Source organism: Staurois parvus, unplaced genomic scaffold (assembly GCF_062004578.1).
Source record: "Staurois parvus isolate SC_StPar_1 unplaced genomic scaffold, SC_StPar_1.0 ptg000225l, whole genome shotgun sequence".
NCBI classification, from domain to species: Eukaryota; Metazoa; Chordata; class Amphibia; order Anura; family Ranidae; genus Staurois; species Staurois parvus.
Window position 1 is genome coordinate 2,991,677 of NW_028318021.1, and position 15,211 is coordinate 3,006,887.

The following is a 15,211-nucleotide window of genomic DNA, read 5'->3' on the forward strand; positions in this document are numbered from 1 at the left end:
GTACACCACTATGCATTGGTAGCTTTTGTACAGCGTGTTGGGGTGCCATTGACAATGAATGGCACCCCAGAGCACAGGATTTACAGCCTTGCCTTAACACATGTTGAGACAATACTAGTTATTGCAATGCATAGGTGTTAATAGGCCCTCAAAGTGAGGGTAAACACAAAATGTTGAGTTGTCACCAGAACAGAAATGGAGAGAAAATCTACATTGTGAATACTTCTTGTAATTACTTTTTGTCTAAGCAAGAAATTTCCTTTCTTTTGAGGGATTCCCCCTTTCTTCCTATTTTGTCTATGGGAAATTTCCCAGGTAGAACACAGTCAAATGAACTAATGGATTTTTCACCTTCCCTACTTTATTCAGAACTAAACAAAAAGTTTTGCCTTGAGAGATACTTACCAGAGATACCAGAAAGCAAAAATTAGCAGGGAACACCATAAAATTAATAAAGGATAATATACATTGGGTTGGGTTCTGTAAAGGTCCGCCTATATAAAAAAAAATACAAAAAGCTCAGATCACAAAGCTAGCACACCTGTATAGTTATCTTTTTGTTAAAAGTGACAGTTATTTATTTAAGCTGAGTCCAATGAGATTTGAAAATTACAATCACACGTAAACATAGAATACTTTATCATTGTTTTAAAGCTGTGTAAATCTTATAAGCATGATACAAGCTGGGTTCATGCTATGTCTGGTTTCTCCTCTATCACATCACCTGACACTATGTACAGGTAAGGTCTAAGAGACACTGGCAATCCTGGCACGATTGTTTGGCGGTAATATATGCAATCAGTCACTACAAATTCCTTCCATTTGATTTTTAATGTAATTGCCAGACATTGAAGAGCTGCAGCGATCGGCCAATAATTGATTGTGCACATTCAAGAACACTTTAGCTTGTGTGATCAACCAGTAAGAAGCCAGTGCAAAGGAGGATGTGGGATGAACCACAAGCAACTGTGTGTGATTTTTTTTTTGGCACTGGAAAATCACTCTAAAATCACCTGTAGAATTTACGTCTTTTGCTTTCCAGAGTACCGTAGTAGCAGAGGAAATGCATCATAAAATACTTTAGGTTCTATATTTGGTGCTGAAATCAAATGTTTCCAATAAAACCAATAGGAATTATTATAACAACTAATTATTATTATTTATTATAATACTCATGTATAGAGTTTGTCAAAATGAAGCTGGATCTACCAAAAATTGTGCAATGGTTTGTTTATAACCAAAATATTGTTTTAGCTGTGATGAGAGTAGAGCAGTCTTTCTCCACCTATTTACCCCGGTGGAACCCTTAAAATAATTTTCAGGCATCGGGAAACCCCAGCCAAAAATGATTATACTTACAGCTTAAAGCACACTAGCATGATCAGTAAGAAACTTGAATTTAAATAATTGAAGTATACCCTAACATTTGTGGTCAGTGCAGAAGTGATATCTTTCATTAGTGGTCAGTGGAAAATTGCCCCCTACCATTGGTGGTCAGTGCAAGTGGAAAATCAATTTTGACACAACTCAAGGAATCCCCAGCACACTCAGGAGTATCCTTAGGATTCCATGGAATATTGGCTGAGGAAGGCTGAGAAGGTCAAAACCACTGTCATTTGTTTTTGTTTGTTTTTTTGCTCTCTGTGTCTCATTGGGTAGATTATCCTTTACTTCTTGTCTTTTAGATACAACAGGGTGTGAGAGGGAATCTTCTTTCACACCTGTTCCAGTGACAAATGTAAAATTTTAGCCTCCACTAGGAAGGATAAAAATGGTAAATCTCCCCAGCAGAGAAACAGACAGGAATAAAACCTTAAAGTGCAAAAACACAACAAAAGCATGAAACCAAATAGTGAAAGAGTCCAAGTCACTTTAGAAATTCATAATATGATCTCATACCATATCATGCCATACCGTACCATACCAGAAGAACACATATGTTTCAAACATGTTTCAGGGGCCAGCACAGTCCTCCTTCATCAGGGTTTGGAATCGTTATTAGGAGTTCAGTGAACTCAAGTTGTGAAACAAGTTGCCAGACAATAGTATATTAGATTTAGCTTGATTACTCAAGCAATAGCAGTGAGAAAGCAATGTCTGCCGCTCTTGAACTCTTTCACCATTTCCTTTGGCGTCCCTGTTGCATTTTAGGCTTTCAGTCACATTTTGGATAACCAATGAATGGGAGCTATGCTTCATGTGAACAACCTTATCAGAGTCAGTGAGGTCCTTGAATAATTGTTATGTCTCCATTTTACTGAAGCCCCCCCTCTTGGATATGTCTTTTAGGAATAAAAAATCTTGATGGGGGTTCCAGGAGCAGACTGACAACTCATGGGGCCCCCGGGCAATAGGGGATCATGGGGCCCCTGTGTCCTTGCCCAAACTCAAAAAAGCCTATGAAAAAGGTACCAGGGGCATCTCATGGGGCCCCCTACTGACCCCGGGCCCTCGGGCAGTGCCCGAGTTTCCAAATGGTCAGTCCGCCCCTGGGGGGTTCTAACCCTTTCCTACTCTAGCCAAAACTAAACATAGCTTTGCCTGTAGATAAACATATGCAATTCAGCTTTATAAATAACAGGCACATGAAAAGGAACAAATATATATAGCATTGAAATTGACCTGTTCCCAGCTTACCTCTTTTATACAGTATCTCAATGTAAGTATACACCTTTTAGTACAAGACCAACTGCAGGCTTTCTCAACCTTTTAAACATGGATGAACCCTTCATATAATGTCCAGGTCTAAGTTAGCCCCTGCTGATAGTTATTGTATCTATCACTCATGAGACATTAGCATGAACAGCAAGGATGGCTTTTACACAAAAGGGGATGAAAAGCAAGATACCTGGATGATGCCTGTACCTGCAGGCATCATCCATATATCGCCACTTCAAGTCTAGGATGTCATATAACATCCTACAGGTGGGAAGTGGTTAAATTGGTGGTCATTGGAGAAGGGTCCCATTACACTGGTGGTTAGTGGAAGAATGCTCCTTACATTAGTAACCTGTGGAAAGAATGCCACTAACATTAAATGTCAGTGGGGGGAAAAATGGCATTTGTATTGATAGTCAATAGAGAGGAATACTCTTTATACAGAAAAAGTGAAAGAGATCATTTGTGTTAGAGGTAACTATCTGAAAGGCAGGAATTGTTAATTGAGCAAGAAACCCCTATTAACCCCTGGAGGAACCCTGGATGAGAAAGGTCACCTTAGACAAATTGTATGTTTGAGTTGTTTATAGTAAGTGCAGGTCACCTTAACTATCAAATGCTGTTTTAAAAAAGAAGAGAATGAAGATGGCAGCTCCTGGTTACACAGGTAGACTTCACTACACTATGAAGGAAACTAATTGCTGCTTGTGCCATTAAAGAGGAACTTCAGTTAAAAAAATACAAATACTGTAGCAGCTGACTTTTAATAAAACACGCTTACCCGGCCAGGAATCCAGTACAGTCTTCACCAGAGCCAGTTCTTCACTGGTTTTCAGGTCCCCAACCCCACCTGCCATGTTGACTGCGGGAAGCTGACTGTGACTCCCTGCAGCTTCATAGCCAGATCCTCACTGCACATGCATGAGCTATCCTGCGCTCTGTGAATGGTCCGACAGCCGCTTGGGACCTGACCTGTGATGTGTCCCATGAGGTTTCGGGAGGTGGGAGGTAAACTTCCGATCTGAGCAGAAATGGGAATGGGTGCCTACTCCGAGGGAAAAAAGACAAAAAAAACTTCAAACAGTATGCCAGTGTAGATGAATCTTCAGGGCTGCAGGCACTTGATGCCCTTGGCACATGGCATGACAAACATACATTAATGCACATGTCAGACTTGGCAGCATTAAAAATGCGAAGATCTCAAATCTAGTACACACAGGGGAAGCATTAACAAAGTCAGGTGCTTCTGCTGGGATATTTACCCTCTTTATTGGTCCTACTGAGCAGTGGAAAAATACCAGTTGGGATATTTGTTCTGATAACAACTAAGAGGGGAATTCCCTTTTTTTGGAGAGATTTCCTCTTATTTCCTGATGTGTCTACATGACAGGAAGTGAAGGTAGTTCACCACTCAAAAGTGGAAGCTCCACTTGTTTGCCTCCTCTCCCCCTCCACTATCATATTTATCACCTTTTGGGGGGGAGCGGATAGCAGTTTTTGACAGGCACCAGCTCCCATTTCCAGCTCACTTTACTGCAGTGAAGTGAGCCAGAAGTTTGGCCCCCTCCTTCATCCCACAGTCTCCTGGGGACCTTCACAGGTCCCAGATAACTGCCAGACCAATCAGAATGTGCAGCACAAAGCCGCAAGCTGTCCCAGGCTGGTGCCCACAGTTGTGATGCCCGTGCGGGGGAAAGAAGAGGCAGAGAAGGGATGGCGCGGGTGAGCACATCGCTGGACCCAGGGATAGGTGAGTGTGTGTTTATTAAAAGTCAGCAGGACCCCTAGGGCCCGGGGTCAGTAGGGGGCCCTATGAGATGCCCCTGGTACCTTTTTCATAGGCTTTTTTGAGTTTGGGCAAGGACACAGGGGCCCATGATCCCCTATTGCCCGGGGGCCCCATGAGTTGTCAGTCCACCCCTGGTTGGGACCTCACTCTTTTCCTCACTCTTTCCTGTAGGGCACAGCGAATAGGTCCCACACCCACTCCTACAATAAACTGATCTCATTATACTCTAGCTTATCTGGAGCACCTATGTTGGCACACCCTTGCAAGTCATTCTTCTCCAGTTGTTTCCATAACGTCTGAGGGGCTACAGCATAGTGAGTGCTCACCCTCTTGTTGTCTGCAGATGAAGAACATATGTCTTAACTACGGTTATGATCACATTCCCCCAAATAGGTCCTCTAGTCGTACCACCATTTGTTCTATGCTAGTGCATGTATCTTCTGGTAGCACCATCACTGCTTGGCGTTGTCCTCCAAGGAGGTAATAGCCAGATCTGCTATGAGCTGGGGAGGTACTTTGTAAAGATGGACAACACTCTCCTCCCACTGCAATAGGGAGATGTTAGACCCATTAAATTTGGGTATCAGAGCCAAGGCCACTCCCAGCTGCGCAATGGAGGCCGTTACTCCCCCGTCCATGCGAGCCTCTGAGTGGGGCATATCCTGCCGACGTGAGTTCCTCCTGTCCATTACTCTCCCTGCATTGTGGCGCTGTCAGCACCACCTGTGCATGGAGGCCAAATTACACCTGCCTACAAGCTGTTCAGCATGTTTTTACAGCAGATGATTGGCAGGGAAACTTCCACCAATCAGAGGGCGAGTGGTGATGTTTACGTCAATCCTAAAATTAAATATTTGAAGGTGTCACAGAATTCTCAGAGTGGTTCTCTCTCATTTAAAGCCTGCTTGGGAAATGACAGCAGAAATTTGGCTTTTGTTTCAACACCCATAATATGCAAACCCAACTTTTCAGTAGCATTTATCTGTGAGTATTTGTATAACACATTTATACACAAATATTAACAGTTTTGTTTTGTCTGTTTAGGTCTCTTAGAAATTTCCACAGTAGAAAGAGGAGTTATTAGCTTGTACGGTATGAAGACTGAACAATTTATAGCAATGAACAACAAAGGAAGAGTATATGCTTCAGTAAGTACTGAATATTCCTGTGATATTACTTGTGCTAAGATGAGTAGTAAATATTTACTTAAAGTATATCCAAGTCAATTTTTTAAATTTTGGATAAAGTAGAGAAGGGTTAAAATCTAGTTCATGTATTATTTTTTTTTGCAATCTGCATGTAGGCAGGTTGCCTATAGGTTGTTTTGCGAGACAGTGGTTAACCCAGGCTGGGAGACGGTTTAAGTTTTGAGCTGCTGTTCTTGGGCTTTTTAGATCCAGCCTACCTGCCTCTGGTATAAATATGGGGAAAGGCTGAGTCCCGGAGCTTCAGCCTGCACAAGAGCAGGATCATGTGAGTGCTGCAAGGAGGGCTGTTGTGCTTTGAAGTCCGTCTGAGACCCCGGGAGTCCAGAGTTCAACCAGGTACTGCGGAGTTTGGCAAACATGGACTTTCTGTAGCAAAACGTCCAGGCATACCTCCACAAGGTTGTGGAGGTATGATTGGACATTCTGCTAAGATAGTTAGGGACATTGTAAGGACTCTGTTCATGTTGGACTCTACTGGTCTGATAACTCAATTAAAAATTACATCAATTGTCCTAAGCCTGTTCTGAAGTTTTTTAAAGGGGTGTATGACATTCTCTGGCATATGAAATAACTTTGGCCAGTAAAGCACATATGGGGTACAAAGCAAGGCCACTACTTAAAGGGTTAATGTGGTAAGACAAATTAAAGAGGAATGCAGTTGCTACGAGTAACCAAGTATTGATGTATAGTGTACAGCAGCCTATCATAAAGCATGGTACTCGGCGGGGGGGGTGGGGGGGGGGTCCTCCAGCAGCAAGGGAGTCAGAGATTTGTCTTCCTCCCCATCGGTTAGTTTCCCACAGCAGATCAAACCCCCATTACGGAGACTTGCAGCCTAGCCTTACAGTACGGGAGAGCTGGAGGGGTTAAGTGAGAACACCCTTAAAGTCCACGCTCGTGCTCGATGACACCCCATTCTGTCACTGGGATGGAGGTGCCAGAGGTATGCTGGTCAGGTGGAGAGTGCATGGGCTGAGCAGTGACCCTCCTAAATGAGACATTTTATGAAAAGGTGTGCAGACGTGGCATGGGAGGCTTTATAGAGGAATTCTGCATGTTATATCACTACACCCAGCCTACCGCCGGAGAATCACCATAATGTTTGGATTTCACAGAACGTGGTCCCCCTCTTGGAGTGGCGCCACCCACATGCATCACATTAGGGAGATTACCCTTCCCTTTCTGTCCTGAGAGGTGAGAGCAAATCTTTTCTGAAAGAGAGGTCCCCTGTTAGATAGTTGTCACTAAAATACATGTCCTTATTGGAAAATGTCCCCTCAATTCCTGTTTTGGAGGCAAGTCAAAATTTTGGATTTCCCTTGCTTTCTGTCCATGTGACAGTTGTTACCAGGGCAAATAGAGAGGGTGACTGGCTCCACTAGGGACACAGACCCCCTCCCCCCACCACTGTATCCAAAACGAAAACCTTTTGGCTTCAAATACACTTTAAATTCTTTGATGCTAAAAAATGTTTTATTATTAGTTTTTTTTTTTTGAATGATAATGCTGATTATTATTTATGTATTTTAAATGTATTATTATTATTACCTACTAAATAGAAAATTCATAGTGATGTCAATGGTCTTTAATAAATGGATAGCTGCATCCTTAGTGTTGTCACTGGTCTCTGTTTAATAGATAGGCTGTATTTCCAGAGATGTTGCCAGAACTTAGTGATTTGATTGGCAGATTCTCAGTGATATCACTAGTCTCTGTTTAATGAACAGGCTGAATTCCCTGGTCTGTGTTTTGTAGACAGATTGTAGTCTCAGTTTCTTCGCTGTTGTATTGTAAAGAGACAGGCTGGAGGCTTTCTGATTTGTTATGAATTGTGAATGAATAGCTGTAATACTGAAATATATTTGCTGTATGGCAGTCTGACACTTACTGCAAAATATAAATATATATAGTATATGCAGAAAGTTTATAACAGTTTTTTTTACCATCTGTCAAATTAAATCAAGTATTTTAAAGTGCCAATTCACCAAAACAAATGCTATTTCAATTATAGGTGGAGCTCAATAGGGTATTTAGAGTACTCCAAATAGGAGATCTCCCTGCCTCAATTGCTGACTTATTTCCTATCCACCTGAAAGTTTTCCACCCATCATTGCAAGTTGCCTGTCCTCCATAATGTTAAAAAAATCCAGCAGGTTGAATGGGGACCCATCATAATGGGAACAGCTTTCATTAAAATGATACCTGGTGATCCTGCCATGAAGGATATTGTTGAAGCACCTTCTATTATAGGGTGACAATACTCTGTCTCTGCCTCTCATTTGTGGTCCTATGTTGACAATCTGGCTTCCAGCAGAAACTACAAGTGGCTGTTTTGGTTGATCGTACAGACATAGTCCATCACTGAAGTGCATGTAGACAAAAAGTGGCTGCAAAGAGGTTTCAGGAGATCAGCAGCATTGAGATACATAAAAGGATTTAAAAAAGGTGAAAATAAGTATTTTATAGAAAAAAATATTCTACAGAATGCTTAGGAAACTAAATGTCATTCAGTTGGGTTTACATCTACTTAAATTGTATGGCGAGGGATGCATGCATTTGTAATTTCAGTTACACAAGCACAAAATAACCTTGGAGCTACAGGATTATGTTCATGCGTCTTTCTTTACCCTGCAAAATATTAAATGTCATGTTTTCTAATCCCGTTTTTGGATCTGGTCACCATCATGTATTTGTTTTCAAATATAAGTTGCACTATAAATACGTTATGGGCAAATAAAAAAGAACAGACCCTCTAATGTATATCAGCTCGCTGAGGGTTAGAGCTTAACAGGTGGCATCTGACCCATGCGACTTGGAAGCAGAAGGACGAGATTTATTGTTGGATGTAGACTTGCAGGCACCGACTGTCATAACACGCTCTTATCCTTTACAAATAATGACTTTCCAAAGAGTCTTGTAAAGGCACCAAATCTCAGCATACTGTACTTAGCTGGTAAGGTCACCCCGCACATGGGCACACAGTGGCATCCTTGCAGGGACTGACGTCACGCTAATTCCGGTAGGCACTATAAGCGCAGCCTGACCTCATGCACAGATATGAGGGCGTTATTTTAGACTGTTTTAGCTATTAGTGTTGAGGATTATCCGTAGTCAGTCCCTGGTTCTGGGTATACCGAGATCTACCCAGAGGAGCCAGCTATAAGGTGTCCACTTAATATCCTGTGACACACTAGCCTTGTATAATCCTCAAAGAATTTTAAACTGGAACTCCAGCCAAACAACTAAAAACACAGTTAAACTGCATAATTTTCATGCGTCGTACAAGTTCAAATTGCAACTATCATCAGCTACTCAACTCTCTACTTGCTACTACGTCAAATGTTGCCACCTTGCAATGTGATCCTATGGCACTGCTCCCCCATCCAGATAAAAGGCTATGCAGTTCCAGCAGCATGTACATGTAACACAAACTAGTAAGACTGCACACCGATTCTCCACAGATATTCAAACCATTTAATCAAGCACACCGGCTACTCAGACATATTGAAACACGTAGAGAGGACCCTCCACCCACTCGATTCCCTTGATGAGAGGAAGTCATTGATGCTTCTTCTTTCACTTTTCAATCATAGGCTGGGACAGGTCCAGGGTGACCTGGGCTCAGAAGAATGGGTTGAATGATGTTGGCTATCAGACTGAGGACACCTAGTGGCAGAAAAAAATACTTCAGGGGAATTTCTGGATTGAAGGTGAATATTGCAGAAAAGGCTATTTTATCTTTTTTTTTTGCTGGAATTCTGTTTTAAGTGAAATCACACATCAAGAAAGAGATGGGCAGATTTTCAAATAACTTCCGCTGCTTAAATCACTGCATCTACTCATCATTGTGAAAGGCGGTTTCCACTCAAGGTATACTCTGCTAATGTAGGCTAACTCCTGGCAAACAGCTAAATACAGAGATGAAATACACTTAAGGAAGCCAAAGAATTTGTAATTCTGACCATCCAGTCCACAGCCCCATCAATCTCCACAGCCAAGTCTGGTAGGGCAGGAGATCTGATGTTTCTCGTCTCCAGTTAAAAGTAGAATAAAGCTTTTTTGGCCATACTTCTCCTCTGGGTCATAGGACTGCACTTACCACTGAAGAGGTCACTAAGGTCTTCTCTGAAGCTCGCCTTACCACCTGCCCCCTTGACCCTGTCCCCACACAACTCCTACGGTCACCCTCCTCCTCCATCCTACGCTCCCTCACTCACATCTTTAATCTCTCCCTCTCTACTGGCACATTCCCCTCCCCTCTGAAGCACGTGCACATCACTCCCATACTTAAAAAACCCTCCCTGGATCCCACCGACCTGAACAACCTTAGACTCATCTCCCTGCTGCCATTTTCATCCAAACTCCTTGAGCGCTTAGCCTATAATCGCCTTGATCCCCTACAATCTGGCTTCTGTCCCCTACACTCCTCCAAAACCACCCTACTCAAACTCGCCAACGACCTGCTAACCGCCAAAGCCAATGGCCACTACTCAGTGCTACTACTCCTCGACCTCTCTTTCGACACGGTCGACCACCCCTCCGCCTCAAAAAACTATACTCTTTTGGCCTCAGAGACTCTGCTCTCTCCTGGCTCTCTTCCTATCTGTCTCAACGCTCCTTCAGTGTTACCTATAACGCTGCCACCTCCCCCTCACTCCCTCACTCTGTTGGAGTCCCCAAAGGTTCTGTCCTCGGGCCCCTTCTCTTCTCCATCTACACCTCCTCCCTTGGTCAACTGATACACTCCCACGGCTTCAACTACCATCTCTATGCCGATGACACTCAAATCTATCTCTCTACCCCTCGCCTCACCCCTTCAGTCTCCGCCCGAATCACTAGCCTTCTGAATGACATATCAGATTGGATGTCACTCCACTTCCTCAAATTAAACCTTTCCAAAACTGAGCTCCTAGTTTTCCCCCTAGCCCGTGCCGCCCCCCGACCTCTCCATCACGACCAACAACGCCACATCAGCACTACCTCGCAAGCCAGTACTAGGTGTCACTCTAGACTCCAATCTGTCTTTCCAGCCCCAGGTCCAATCGCTGACAAATTCATGCAGACTCCACCTCCGCAACATCTCCAAAATAACCACGTTCCTAACTCCAGAAACTACAAAGAAACTTATTCACTCTCTTATCATATCACGACTTGACTACTGTAACTCCCTCCTCACCAGCCTACCCCAACACAGGCTATCCCCGCTTCAGTCTATCCTGAATTCTGCGGCCAGACTCATCCACCTTACTAACCACTCCGTATCCGCCACCCCTCTCTGCCAATCCCTCCACTGGCTTCCGATTGCCCAACGCATAAAATTCAAAATATTAACATTGATGTACAAAGCTGTTCATAACACTGCCCCAAACTACATCACCGACCTGATATCCATCTACCACCCAAAACGCACTCTCCGCTCCTCACAAGACCTCCTACTCTCCAGTTCCCTGATAACCTCCTCCCATGCCCTTCTCCAGGGCTTCCCCCATCCTCTGGAACTCACTACCCCAATCCATCAGACTGTCACCTACCCTCCTCACCTTTAGGCGCACCCTGAAAACCCATCTCTTTAAAGAAACCTACCCCGCCCTCACCTAACTGCTGATCTCCTCCTCTCTTCCTACCACTCCATCCCCCACAGCTATTTCCTCCTGTACCACTCTCCCCTCCATCCTATATTGTAAGCTCCAAGGACCAGGGCCCTCAAATCCCTCGTGTATTGTATTGTTACTGTACTGTCTCCCATTATAATGTACAGTGCTGAGCAAACTGTTGGCGCTATATAAATACTGTATAATAATAATACTTGTGCACTCCTGTGACCCAGAATCAGCCAAATTTAGCCTGCTATGGTCTGACGTCATAGAGCCACTCCAGGCTCTGGAAGAATCTCAACAGTAATGTTGGCATCCACGCAATTACCGGACCAGCAGCTGGCTCGACTGGCTGAGCTTCTCAGCGTACCACTGAGAGCCTAAGCCAGTAGCTCCTGCCCCTCCTCAGCCTGGCGCTTCAGTGAGCACAAGAGGGGAGAGCAGAGAGCCAGTGACTACGAGTCACCACTCTCTGCGCAGAGTGGACTGAGAACTGAGCGATCAGCAGTCATGTGATTGCTCAGATCTCTGGCTTAGAGTTGGCAGGGGACAGCTGTAGCATCACAGCAATGCTGCAGCCATAGAGGAGGGTATGGATTTTTTAATTCCTACACTTCTCCTTTAAGGACGAATTAAACAAATTAAATACTGGTCCATACATTCATGTGTAAATACCTTTCTTTGCCTCCCCAGTGAAACGCTAAAGTTTTATGAAGAAAATTGCTTCTTTAGTTCTTCCATTCCTGCCTGTCAGCTCCTCCCCTGTCAGAAGCTTGATTTGTGGGTGTTTTTTTGTTGAGCTCAGGCAGAGCCTTGCCACCACTCCCTAATAAGTGAATGCATCTGTCAGGAGCATTGATATTATTCACATTAACCATTCCCCTAAGCTGCCCATGGCTGTGCTCCCTCCCCTCTAAGGCTAGGTTCACACCTATGCCGGTTGCAATTGCATTGCGTTTTTTTCACTTGCGCTTTTGACGCGTTTTTGCTGTGTTTTTCTTTTCATTTTTTTAAATTCTTCTGCTAGGCATCAAAAATGCGTAAAAAACGCAGCAAGCATGCAATACATGCTTTTTTGCAGTGTGCGTATCAATTGACGTCTATAGAAACAAAAACGTTTTGTGTTCAAAAAAGTCCCTGACCTTTTCCAAAAAACACACCGGGTTAAAATGCACAGATGTGAACCTGTCCCATAGGAAATCATGTTAAATGAACTGTACTGCTTTTTTGCAAAATGCTGCAGAAAACGCTTAGGTGTGAACCTAGGGTAAGGGCGAATTCACACCTAGCTGCAGAGCAGCTGCCGCCATTCACTGCTCCTGCCGCTCTGCATTGTCGGCTGTGCCAGGGGGCAGTGTGGTGTGCGATTCAGCGCATTATGCAGCTCCTTTCTTTTGCTTTATTTGAAGTGTTCATACTCTTCATTCACTGCAATGTTGGGCAGCACGATACACTGTGCTGCCCTACATTCAGCCTGGTGTGCTGTGATAAAATGCAGCATGTCTGCATTTCACTGAAGCACACTGCAGCGCAGTGCTAGGCTCCATTGCAGTGTGAATGGGGCACATAGGAAACAATTGTGTGTTCCTGTGGTGACAGACGTTTTACAATGTCACCACATATAGTGTGAATTGGCCTTAATATGCCATCACTGTAACTCTGACACCCAGTGCCCTGTTCTGCCCCTTCTTTGCTTCTTCAAGCAAAGACAGGCATAGATAGACCCATCACCTGGTGATTCAGCATCATTGGTTGCCAGGGTGCAGGCAGCTAGGCCACAGAGCATTCTGTGTTTCCATGTTTCAGACAGCCTAGCCGCATGGCAACTTTGGTTTTTATGGTGCTGGAGGCTGGGTGATGGAGCCAGCTGAGCCTGTCATTCTTCAGAGACAAAGAGGGGGTGCAACTGGGGAATTAGGTGCAAGCTTTTACTGGCTTGTTACTTGAAAACTATTTGAAATACCCCCCCCCCCACACACATTTTCTGAGGTTGCACTTGTCTTGGGCAACCGTCTGGTGCTAGAGAAAACTGCTGTTAATTACATCTCGTTGCATATACATCTCCTTGTAAGGTGTGTTTGTTGGGGGGGGGGGGGCTTTTAATTATGCTAGCTCAGCATCCAGACCACCAAGAAAGATGAGAAAATGTGCTACAGATGACTCTGCTCTCTCCTTCTATTAGAATGCTCCTTACACTACCGCAATGTATTGGCTCTTTGCACTGCTTCTATTCCCGGCTGAACTCTGTTATATAGGCCCTGCAGGAGGCTGATACCAAGTCAAATCAAGTTACTTACACTGTGTGCATTCAAATAATAAACGTTATGATATATTAATATGGACAGGGCTTCATTAATGTATGCATTTTATATTTACCCAGGGATCAGTTGCGAGTGATTATGACTTACAGTAAGCCTTAAAGAATATGTAAACCCAACATTTCATTTCATTTCGTATGTGCCTGCTGTACCATATACTTGTATGAAAACATATCCTGTTCTCTGAGAAGATCAGTGTACTGCTGTTTCTCCTACCCCAGCTCTTATGCAGCTGAGAACAGAGAGTATGTGATCACTCTTATGATCACAAATAAAACAAGCATTTATAATGTTTTTTCATATATTTATACTATATTGCCAAAAGTATTGGGACACACCTCCAAATCATTGATTTTAAGTGTTCCAAACACCTTCATGGCCAAAGTTGTGTAAAATCCAGCACCTAGGCATGCAGACTGCTTCTACAAACAGTTGTGAAAGAATGGGTCGCTCTCAGTAGCTCAGTGAATTTAAGCGTGGTACCGTGATAGGTTGCCATCTGTGCAATAAGCCCATCCATGAAATTTCCTTGCTACTAAATATTCCACGGTTAACTGTTAGTGGTATTATAACAAAATGGAAGCAACTGGGAACAACAGAAACTCAGCCACGAAGTGGTAGGCCACGTAAAATGACAGAGCGGGGTCAGTGCATGCTGAAGTGCACAGTGCGCAGAAATCTCCAACTGTCTGCAGAGTCATAAGCTAAAGACCTCCAAACTTCATTTGTCCTTCAGATTAACTGGTGCACATATCGACCTCTTCTCTGCTAACTACCTCCTGATGCTTAAACAGGTTACCGGCCTAATGTCCTCCCTCCCGCTCTCTTGGATAGGCAGAATTAATGTCCTCAAGATGGTTATACTGCCCAAACTTTTATACCTTTTTTTAGAGTCTTGCCAGTTCCGTCCTAGCCTATTTCTTAAGGATACTACAAAGGAGAACCATGGCATACGTTTGGGGCACAAGGAAACCAAGAATGCCTAAATCTACGCTATAAATCCCCAAAACGGATTGGGTCTTCCTCATTTCTCCTCCTACTACTATGCAGCTCATCTTGCACATCTGCCCAAATATCACAAAGTCAGTGAAACCCCGCTATGGGTATCCATAGAATTAGTCAATTCTGATGGTACCTAATTTGCTGTGGCTCGGACCAGCGGACCAAGCTTTTTCACACAACCCGATTACAAAACATTATCTCTCCGTCTGGGATAAGCTTTAAGACTGCATACAGCTTGCAATCCTCTCACAACCCACTTCTTTCTTTTCTCAAAAACCCTGCCTTTTTCCCAGTCTGGGATAGTCCTGCATCATTCCATGTGTGGACTGCAAAGGGCCTTATCCGCCTTTGCAAGATGGTCAATGCAACCTCCTTTCTCTCCTTCCTCACTGTCTGCAAATCCTTTGGCCTCTCTCGCTCAGAGCTATTTGGTTATCTGCATATAAAAAATTTCTACTTCCCCTACATCTCTAGAGATAGTGTAATGACTCATATCTCCCAGTTTGCACTAATTTGTTCTAAAGACCCTCATGCCAGAGGCCTTGTTTCAACCCTTTACAGACAAATCCTTTTCAAACCTAACCAAGGTACCCCATCCTATGCTGCAAAGTGGGAAAAGGATTTGGGCCGCCCATTGGATAC

The 15,211-nt window shown here is 43.7% G+C and overlaps 1 protein-coding gene across 2 annotated transcripts in view; it reads left to right on the forward strand.

Moving 5' to 3' along the window:
- The window catches only part of FGF6 (fibroblast growth factor 6), a 28,602-nt gene that overhangs the window by 2,707 nt on the left and 10,684 nt on the right, over positions 1 to 15,211 (forward strand). For both annotated transcript variants that reach the window (XR_016313043.1, XM_089679481.1), the window contains exon 2: positions 5,492 to 5,595. Coding sequence is in view for 1 of the 2 variants with exons in the window: in XM_089679481.1 (XP_089535607.1) it covers positions 5,492 to 5,595 (104 nt within the window). In the remaining variant the exon portion in view is untranslated. The remainder of the gene's footprint in view (positions 1 to 5,491; positions 5,596 to 15,211) is intronic.